The sequence below is a fragment of the Rosa chinensis genome, chromosome 4 (genome assembly GCF_002994745.2).
Source record: "Rosa chinensis cultivar Old Blush chromosome 4, RchiOBHm-V2, whole genome shotgun sequence".
In the NCBI taxonomy this organism is placed as follows: Eukaryota; Viridiplantae; Streptophyta; class Magnoliopsida; order Rosales; family Rosaceae; genus Rosa; species Rosa chinensis.
The window spans coordinates 24983378-24994149 of record NC_037091.1 but is presented as its reverse complement, the minus strand read 5'-3'; the positions used below and the strand labels follow the sequence as shown (position 1 = coordinate 24994149).

Sequence of the window (10772 nt, the reverse complement as noted above, 5' to 3'; positions counted from 1 at the left end):
AAAAATACAAACAGTACCCAAACTATGGGCCACTAATAACTTTCGTACCTCAACTTCAAAAACTATCATTTTGGTACCTGGACTTTTCACTCCGACCCAAGATTCATACCTAGGATCCACTTTGCCGTTAACGGTGTTAAATTTACAAGGGTAAATCTGTCATTTCACTGTTCATCTCTCTTACCATGGGCACTATTCATATATATTTTTTTTAATTTTTAATTTTTTTTTCTCTCTTCCTGCAAGTGAAAAGACAGATTTACCCTTACAAAGTTAACACCGATAACGGCAAAGTGGATCCCAGGTATGAATTTTAGGTCGGGGTGAAAAGTCCGGGTACCATAATGATAGTTTTTGAAGTTTAGGTACGAAAGTTATTAGTGGCCTATAGTTCAGGTACTGTTTGTGAGTTTTTCCCTAAATAAAATTACTTATTCAAAGATTCTTCCTTTATCGATGCTCTATATAAGAATATTTATGCTTGGTGTCTAGGCTGATCAACAAACCAAAAAAAAAGGTAAAACAACCCTCAACTGATGCTAACGTATATGATAGACTGTATCGTTATACAACACAGTCCAAGTCCAAAGTACTGATAATCTTGACCTATCACTCCATCAAGATCAGTTAGAATTAGGGCTATCACTTGATTTGGTAATTACCAAACCAACTAAATACCAACCGATGTTTTAGGTTTGGTATATCGACTTTTTGGTAACCAAGAACGATAAAACCAAAATCAAAAATAACTGAAAAAGTTGGTTTGGTTTTGGTAAATACCGAATCTACCTATTATCTATGCACATACATGTACATTAAGAAATAAACATAAAATATTTCATAATAGTATGAACATTACTACATATACTACATTAATAGTACATATATTTTAAGTAACCTAGTCAAAAAATGGTTAAATTACCTAGTTTTATTGAAAATGGCTCAAACTTGATGTCAATATGTACAAAAGAAAGCTATAATAAGTAAATGAATACAAAGTTTACGACTATAAAATTGAAAAACCTAGTATTGTTCATTCTAATTTATTTTACAAAGAAGTAGTTGTTCTAAAGTTGGTAATGCCGAAAACCGAAATACAAAATTTGGTAGATATGATTAAAAACCGAAAATTTTGGTTGGTAATTGGTAGCTCAATTTTGAAACCGAAAACTTTGGTTTTGAAGTTGATAATACCTATAACCAATTTGAACCGATCGAGTGACAGCCTTAGTTAGAATGATTGAATATTGTAATTGATGGGTTATGTCACTCGATGTGATCTCACAGCCAAAAAAGGAAACAATTGAAGGAATATAAGTGAGGCTTTTAAAGGACTAAAATCTAAGAACTTTGAGCTTACCACTTTAGTTCAAACAGATTTAAACCCAAGCTGTCTTTTGGCTAATTTAAACCCAAGTTGGTTTTTTTTTTTTGATGAAAGGAGGTAAGCCCATTATATAGATTCAGCAAGCAGTACAAAAACGAAACACCCCTAAGGGGTCGACAGAAAGAATCGTTTCTTAGAGTACCCTGAGACTCCTATTCTAAAACAAGAACAGGAACCCACTATATCCCAGTACACCCACCTTTTAGACAGTTCATGCACTTAAATTCCAAACAAAAATCAATAATCCCCGAAGCAAGATAAAAAACCCTAAGAGATTATGATCTTTGCGACCTAACAAAATTAAATAACAATTGGAGGTTGTCGTCCTGGATCCCAAATTTTTATAAGAAATCCACTGGGATCCCAAATTCGAATCCATAATAGAATAAGCCCACACTCTGCAGCCTTAGTCAAGCCCAAGCTAGAAAAGTAGAGCCAAGCCCAAACCCAATTAGGGTTTGCCCTTGTAGCCAACGCAATAGTGACTATGGTTTTGCCGTCGCCGCCACACCAACCTACCACCATGCCTCCGGTCAACCTGCCCCAAGGAACTAGAAAACTCCCTACTCCAACACCACCAGATGACCTAGGTAGAGAGAGGATGCCGACATACATCGTGCCTTCAACCTGCCCGTACCAAGAGTGTGAACCAGTCGATCTAGCAAAACCAATGTCAACACCTTGGAAATCGGACCACCCAAACGGCAGATCAACGACTACCTCTCTGCATCTTTGCCGACAGACAAGCAACAGTCGTCGAATAGCTGGAAAATAGCCATGTCGGAGGTGCAGCCATTCATAGATCGAAGATTCAAATAGAGCCTGACCCGGACGGAATCTTCAATCCCCTCCACCAAGGTCGAATCAGAACACCTTGTGCCTCTGGTAAAGTTCCTCGACCTTCGAGCATAGCCTACCTTGGTCTCCTTGAGCCACCACCAACATCAAGAGGCAGAAACTCCGATAGGACACATGTCACTGTGCCTACCAGCCACCATGGCGCAGAAGGAGTCTGCGACAGAGAAGATACGGGGCAAGCCAATCTTGATTTAGGATCCCCCAGAGGAGACGCCATAGGTATACTCCTCCATACAAGATGAAGAGAGGTACAGAGAGGCCAAGCCCGAGGGCGGCGCTCTCCCAACCCTAGCAGAGCTCTGCTAGGTCGAAACATTTTATATAACATGGTATTCTTAGCTCCATTTTAATTGTATAATTTGTGTATTTAAAATGAAACCATTTATTATAAAGATGATTGTAAAGATGTGATTGACTACATAAATTATCGATTGCTCTAAATGCAAAAGAGGAACTAATCATAACCCAAGTTGTTAATAGGGGGATTAGCAACAATAATTTATTAGGTGCGGCTATTGCCACCCTACTAACTAGTTTGTTCACGCTACATTTTCTTTTGGGTCGTAAAAATCACAAATAGTACCTGAACTATACCTCAATCTTATTGATGGTACCTGAACTTTATTTTTTGTCACAACCAATACTTCAACTATTTGAGTTCTTTTGTAATGGTACCTAAAACCACCTTCGGTCACTATTCCGACTAAAAAGGGGCAAGTGAGGCGATCATAGTGATGATCTTTGGTGCTTTCAAGGGTTGTGATCATAGTGATTATCATTTTGGTAATAGACTTGCCTTGAACTTTATTATTTTTTTTTTTTGGATTTGGCTTTTTTGGCCGGAATAGTGACCGAAGGTGACTTTAGGTAGCATTTAAAATAAAATCGAAAAGTTCTGGTACTGGTTGTGATCAAAATTGAAGTTCAAGTACCATCGATAAAATAGAGGATAAGTTCATGTACCATTTGTGATAATAACCATTTTCTTCTCACCCTACATATATTTCTTTAATTTTATGTTTACTTAGTTCACTAATTTATAATACCCAAAATATCCTTTTTCAATGTAGGGTTTAACTCGAGTTCTTTTTCTATTTGACTTCCTCCGTGTCCCAAATTCTTTTTTGTTAGCATAAAGGATGATTGAAGACTGATGAATGCTAAGAAAGAAAGCGTTAGGGTTTAACGATGACTGAAGACATTAAAATGAAGTTTAAGTACGTGTTATGTAGGGTGTAATAAGAAAAATAAATTGTAATGCTTAATAAGATATCCTTTATTATAATTTTATATTAGGATATTTTAGTCCTTCAATAAATCAGCAACTTGTAGGGTGAATGGTGGTAATAGCCGCAGCCTAATTTATTTTATTCAATGATGATGATAACCACTCTAAACATTGTAAAAGTCATGAGTTCAATTCTCACTACCATACGTACGAGTGAGCTAAGAAGTTTTTTTTTTTTTTTTAATATAAAAAAATAAAAACCACTCTAAACCTAAAAAAGAAAAAAACAAAAAAAAAACGTAAGAAAAGGAAAAGAAAATCATTAGCCAGTACTTAACGCAGCATTTGAGGGGAAATTACGAAAGCGATCCCGATCGGCTAGGCATAACGAAGACAGTCCGGTCCGTCGTCCATCTCATTAGTCTCCCAACCATATAAGGCAATTAAATTTTAAGGTGGGATTAGGCCGTCACATACTACAGCTGTGCTCGTTTCTTAATTTCATCGATATAATTCATCCCATCGTCGGACCAGTCAGTGTGTAAACAAGAACGACACGTCCACCGGTCTTGCTCATATACAATAAGCTATATAGCGTTGGGGTGTTATGTGAGAGAGACCGACTGACAGTGAGGTGTAACTGTATTGGATACAAACGCGTTTACGCTTCTTTTCTTCTATCTCTATATAACAAGGTTAGGCGTGCCTTGAGTTTATTAGGGAAACAACACACAAGGCAGAGGAGGGCTCCAGCTATTTAGCTCCATCCTCATAGCTAGCTTGTAGTACTTCAGCCAACCAAGCACTTAACTTACTGCTTAAGTGCTTTTAGCTGACGATCCTCATCAACCTCTTTCTTGAATCTGGGGGACTTGTTCTTATTCTTATCTCCATAATATGGGTGCTCCTTTGTCGGCTTGGCCTTGGGAGAACTTAGGATCCTACAAGGTATAGATCCCCCCAACTCAAAATTTTCGTTTGTAAATTATTAGTTGCTTTCTCTTCTACCTTGGATTGGTACTGATGATGGGATTTGTTTTTCTTTTTGTGAAAAATTAAGTATCTGCTGTTTGGACCTATGATTTGGAAAGCCTTTTACTCGATCGTCTATGAGGATGTCCCCCCTATGCAAAGCTGGTGTCTCCATGTTCTCCTCATCTGTGCGCTTCGAGGACTAATTCATCAGCTATGGAACAGTTACAGTAACATGCTTTTCCTAACCCGGAATCGCCGGATTATCAAACAAGGTGTTGATTTCAAGCAGATTGATACAGAATGGCACTGGTAATCCTTTACAATTAATACTTCATTTCAACTTGATTGCTGTTTCAAAGATTAAATGGATTCATAATTTAGCTAAATTTTAATCTCAATTTTTTTTTTTCCAGGGACAATTTCATAATTCTTCATGGTTTGATTGCATCCATGGCATGTTATCTAGTTCCATACCTTCAAGAGCTTCCTGTGTGGAATGCAAAAGGCTTAATTACAAGCATAGTACTCCACGTGGGAGTTTCAGAGCCTTTATATTATTGGGTACATAGACAATTTCATGCCAACGACTTTTATCAAAATTACCACTCCTTTCACCATTCATCTCCAGTACCCCAACCTTTAACAGGTAGGAACAATTAATAGTCACACCGCCCTAGCTTTTTTGTCTTTATGTTTTAATAATGGTTTTCTTTAATTTAACTTCAATTTTGGGTGCCTGCAGCTGGAAATGCAACATTTATGGAGCATCTAATATTGACTGTGATCATTGGAATTCCAATTCTGGGTTCTACTCTGATGGGTTTTGGATCAATCGGCATCATCTACGGCTACTTGTCGGTATTCGATTTTTTGATGTGCTTGGGGCATAGCAATGTTGAAGTTATTTCTCATAAACTATATGAGAAAATTCCATTTCTCAAATACCTTCTCTATACTCCAACGTAAGTAGCCAAAACCTAAATGTTTCCACAATTCTTTATATTTTCACATTGTAAGGAAGTTTATATTAATTGATCTTAATGGGGATAGTTTTCTGCAAGGTTGGTTATATCTTACTTCCAATGTGGTTAATTTTATGCTACATATAATATAAATCTTTTATTTCTAAAAACAACGCAAAAGTGGTGTTGGCCTTATTATGGGGTTTTATCATTAAGTTCCGACATGAAAGAAGTTGGGGAATGATTTTTGGAAGCCAAGATATCTATCAATAATTGATGTAGCCAATGACTTACAATTATAGCTTTTTTCTTTTTATAAATATATTTTGATGGGAATATATTGAATTCTTTTGCTATACTCATGCAGATACCACACCCTGCACCACACTGAAATGGCCACCAACTTCTGCCTTTTCATGCCTCTCTTTGATGCATTGGGGAGTACACTAAACCAAAAGTCTTGGGAATTACACAAGGAGATGAGCCTAAAAGCAGGTGGGTCTAAAATTTAATATCAATTAGGGTAACATTCCAAACCATATAATAGTGAACATCATACAGAATTACTAGTATCACTGTAGCACAAAGTACAAATTGACAGAGATTGGTAAATAGCTATGCCTCTCCACTATATTTACATTTTGTTTTCATAAATTTCTGTGACATTTACCAACGTTGTTTATAATGGTGCAGGAGTAAATGGAAATATACCAGATTTCGTTTTCCTTGCTCATGTGGTGGATTTGTCGTCGGCGATGCACGTTCCGTTTGTTTTCCGATCATTTGCTTCAATTCCCTTCTCATTTAGGCTCTTCCAGCTGCCGTGTTATCCTTCTGGCATTGTGGTGTGTCTAGCAATGTGGGCATGGGCAAAAGCATTTTTGGTTACCTTTTACAACCTCAGAGGTCGGTTGCACCAGACTTGGGCTGTACCCAGATATGGTTTTCAGGTTTTTCCTTAGAACTCAACCTTGTTTTTGTATTAACTACTAATTTGCTAGCCGATGAAATCTTTGCATCAGGTTCTAAGCAAGGACTAGAATTAATATCTCCAAGGGGAAATTTAGATCATATTGTTAGATATAGTTCTGATTCTGTGGTATATATTGTAATGTCATGTTGCGGGATATATATTAGCAGATACATAACATGTATAATATATGTTATGTAGTTAAACTGCTCATGATCGAGTAATACCAAAATTATCAAACTACCCTAAATTTTATCTATGGCAGCATCTCAAATTTTCATCTTGTGGGGTTTCTTTTGTAGTACTTTTTGCCATTTGCTCTAAACGGAATCAATAATCAAATAGAGCAAGCCATCCTCAGAGCTGACAAGTTGGGGGTCAAGGTCATCAGCCTGGCTGCATTAAATAAGGTTGGTATCAGTTTGGCGTTAAATTAATTTCCTTTGTTTGCAATGCTTTAATTTCATTTTTTTTCTTTTTTATTAATTTATTTTTGTGTGTTACACATTTATAATCCATTTCTGGCGAATTCTGATATTGGTTGTTGGACATACCAATAAATTTCTGAATGAATAAACATTGTTTGGTGGTTGTTGAGTTTTAACCTAATAATGGGAACTGCTAGAGGTTGCCTGCGCAATTTTCATTCTAATTAGTACGAGAGGAGTGATTCCAGCTGCTATCATAGGTGGGATCCCAAGTGGCAAACAACCAATCTCATCTGTCATCTGTCGAACTGTCGAAAAATTAACATACGCAACTCTTTGCATTTATGAGTTGGGATGAGCTTTGAATCTGAAAAGTTGGACTTCAGGACTGATTTTAACCAACCACATGGGATATTGATTTAGGACCACTACTCTACAATATTATCTACATACGTTTAGTCAGGTTCGATACATGATGAGGACACCTCTTGCCACACGCTCTTACATATGTGATATGTCAATGGGTTATATGTTGTTAGTAAGTTGAGGATGAGAATTTTTTTTTTGGTAATATTTACCCGGGTGCATTTTTTTGGTTTTCAAAATATAACAAAAATATGGTTACTACTTATTAGACAAATTGTTTTCGTGTTTATTAGGGAAAACTTCTCATTTTACGATCCTAAACGATCTAGGTGCAGTATTTGATCATTTACATTTTCTTGGTTTATCTTATGTTCTGGCTTGTTATAATTAGTGTTTCTTTATACGTACTTTTTTGAGTAATAATATTAAATAAAGGGATTTTCTTGTAACAAATTAGGATTTAATAGAAAAGGAATAGTCTTCTCTCTCTTTTTTTTTTTTTGAGATTGAGGACAGTTTTCTCTTTAATAATAAAAAAAAGTCTGTTAATAACATCACATGGGTTTGTCTATGAAGCTGGTACCGCTAGTTCAGCAAGAATACTGAGAGTTTGTTTGATGCGTTTAGGAGTTGAATGCTAGAATGATCTTGCAGGTTGTGCTAAAGTTCTTAATTAGTGTGATTTATTTGTTAGTATTAAATATAATTATCATGCCAAAAATTAAGGGCGTCATTCATGTAATTCTTCACCCGAATTAGACAGGTTATAACACCCTCCCCAAAAATTGTGGGAAAGATAAATGATGTGACTCCGGGGCAACTACCCCAGCTCAAATTTGTGGGAAAAAAAATATTGGAAAAATGTTAGATGATTATAGTGTTTAATAATATGAATAATTGATTAATTATGCAGAACGAAGCACTGAATGGGGGAGGAACGCTGTTTGTTAATAAGCATCCGGATCTTAGAGTTCGAGTTGTGCATGGGAACACCTTAACTGCTGCTGTTATTCTCAATGAGATCCCAAAGGATTGCCAAGAGGTGTTTCTGACTGGAGCAACTTCCAAGCTCGGAAGAGCCATTGCTCTCTACCTCTGTAGAAGGAAAGTTCGAGTCCTTGTAAGTATATTTTCTTCACTTTAGTTTCAGTTTAGACTTTAGGGTTTAGGGTTCAAACATGTGTATAGATTTGAGTAGAACCATAGAACCTGACTTGGTCTATCAGATAGCTAGACCTAATAGTTGTTTTACATTTTGTTTTGATGGGTTAAATTCACTAACTGATGAATCCATGCATGTATGCTTCAGATGCTGACATTGTCTACAGAAAGATTTCAAAAAGTTCAAAAGGAAGCTCCGGTAGAATATCAAAACTACCTTGTTCAAGTCACAAAGTACCAAGCTGCACGGAATTGTAAGGTATGTTGGTCTGGGACTCCTTTTAAACCAAGAACCATTAATTTACCAATTTTGGCCTCATGAGGTTTATTAAGTACCTACAATTATGTACGTTAGACATGGATCGTGGGCAAATGGATCACACCAAGGGAGCAACGTTGGGCCCCAAGTGGAACACATTTTCATCAGTTTGTTGTCCCACCCATCTTTCATTTCAGAAGAGACTGCACTTACGGTGATCTTGCAGCCATGAGATTACCTGATGACGTCGAAGGGCTTGGCTCCTGTGAGGTTCGTAAACAGATCAATTTTTCTCTATACATTGTCGGTCCATTCTCTGACGAGATTTTTGATGCCATATTAATGTTGGAACATATATGTGTGCAGTACACCATGGACAGAGGAGTCGTGCATGCTTGCCATGCTGGTGGTGTGGTTCATTTTCTAGAAGGCTGGACTCACCATGAAGTTGGGGCTATCGACGTTGACAGAATCGACCTAGTATGGGATGCTGCTCTCAAGCATGGTTTAAAGCCAGTTTCATCCAGCAAAGTTCATTCACTATAACATAAATCAGAGTGAATTAATGAAACCTTTTCGTTGTGTTATAAATGTACTGCCTGACATTTATCATACCTCAATTAAACGAAGCAAAGCTTCCCATTCTATTGTTTAGTATATACCCTCTTGAAAAATAATAAATCCGACAAAATGTTGCCGGGCCGGTCCTGAGATTGTAGAGGCCTGAGGCGAAGATATACATATTTTTTTTTCCTTATCAAGTTATTTTTTATTTAAATTAATAATTATAAAATGATAACAGCGAAAAGAAACATATAGTATTTATGTTATATAACTGCTTCAAAAACATACGACTCGAGAACATGTCTGTACCAAAAAAAAAAGAAATTAATTCAAAAATATACAAAAAACTTAAGAAAACAGATGCAAAAATGTCATTAGTGGGATTCAAACTCATGCTGAAAAAGACTTCTCATAGACAACCTTGCCACTGCTCTAACTTATAACTGCTCTAACTTATAACACTAGTGATATAGGCGCAGTGTTTATATATATTATATAATATTTACTGAAAGTCAAAACTTCGAGGTCCCCAAAAGCCGGTGGCCTGAGACGGTTGCCTCAGTGGGCAGCCCTCAGGGCCGGCTCTGAAATGTTGCTTGCTTTGGGAAGAGAATATCGGGTTGTACACGTACAAAATCTGTGATGTAACAGGCTACCTGTTTAATTGCGGAGCCATCATCATAGTGTTATTTCTGCGGATTAATTGTATGATTTTCGATTGTTTTTATTGTCAATATGTGGTCCGGCAGGTTTTTGCACGTGGTTTAGAAGTTTCGGGAAATAGTGTAAAAGAGGTTGCAGTTTATCTTGGTGTTAACTATGAGGGTTTGTAGAGACTCTCAGGAGTCTTTCTTAGTAGAATGAGGAAATGGGTGATTCTTGTAGATATTGTTTGGGTCTTATCGATAGAAGTTACTCTGTTCTAGTGCTATAAATCTATCTTAGCATAAACACATGTAAACAAAGATTTCTATATAAAATATATGACAAAATATTGTTTATTCCTTATACTTATAGGGGCTCGACGTTTCAATCCCTCGCTTTTCAATTTCACCTGAAAAGTTCCTAAACTCTCTTATTTCACAGATTTGGTCTTTGTCATCAACTGACCGTCAAAAACTCTGTTATTTTGCTGACGTGGCATCTTTTTCACTCCAAAATGCATATTTTACCCCCACTGACTTTTTTTGTTTCTCTCTCTCTCTCTCTCTCTCTCTCTCTCTCTCTCTCTCTCTGTTTTTTTTCCCTCATCTTCTTCCTCCATGTTCCTGCTCTTCCTCCTCTCTGATCTCCTCTCTCAATTTTTCCCAAGCTCCTCTATCATCAATGCAGGCCCAACAACACCCTTCCGAATGGAAATTACTAAGAGAATTACAAATTACTAAGAGAAACAGATGTAACAGATCTATTCTCTTTTAACTAAGAGAATAACAAACTACTACCTAGAAGAAGAAAAAATATGAAACCCAGATGGCCCAAAAGCATGCCAAGTGGGAGTTCTGAGCAAAAACGCAGCAACAATGCCGGAAAGTGAGAGCCCAGAAACCAAAATCGGAGACAGCACTGCGCACGGTAGTGGATGCATGAGGCCTCTGCATAGTGAAGTGTGTGAGA

General features: G+C 36.9%; 1 protein-coding gene across 1 annotated transcript; it reads left to right on the top strand.

Moving 5' to 3' along the window:
- The first annotated feature begins 4189 nt into the window (after nt 1-4189).
- Nucleotides 4190-9258, top strand: LOC112199953 (very-long-chain aldehyde decarbonylase CER3). Its single transcript, XM_024340947.2, has 11 exons — nt 4190-4421; nt 4534-4757; nt 4862-5094; nt 5191-5410; nt 5778-5905; nt 6104-6360; nt 6683-6790; nt 8088-8294; nt 8484-8594; nt 8691-8864; nt 8961-9258. The coding sequence occupies exons 1-11, from the start codon at nt 4371-4373 to the stop codon at nt 9138-9140; spliced, it is 1893 nt and encodes a 630-aa protein (XP_024196715.1). The 5' UTR covers nt 4190-4370; the 3' UTR covers nt 9141-9258.
- Nucleotides 9259-10772: the final 1514 nt, after the last annotated feature.

Coding starts and splice junctions, on each gene's coding strand:
- LOC112199953 (XM_024340947.2), top strand. CDS start 4,371: ATGGGTGCTCCTTTGTCGGCTTGGCCTTGGGAGAACTTAGGATCCTAC. Junction 4,758..4,861: donor ATTGATACAGAATGGCACTG/GTAATCCTTTAC, acceptor TTTTTTTTCCAG/GGACAATTTCATAATTCTTC. Junction 8,865..8,960: donor AAGGGCTTGGCTCCTGTGAG/GTTCGTAAACAG, acceptor ATATGTGTGCAG/TACACCATGGACAGAGGAGT.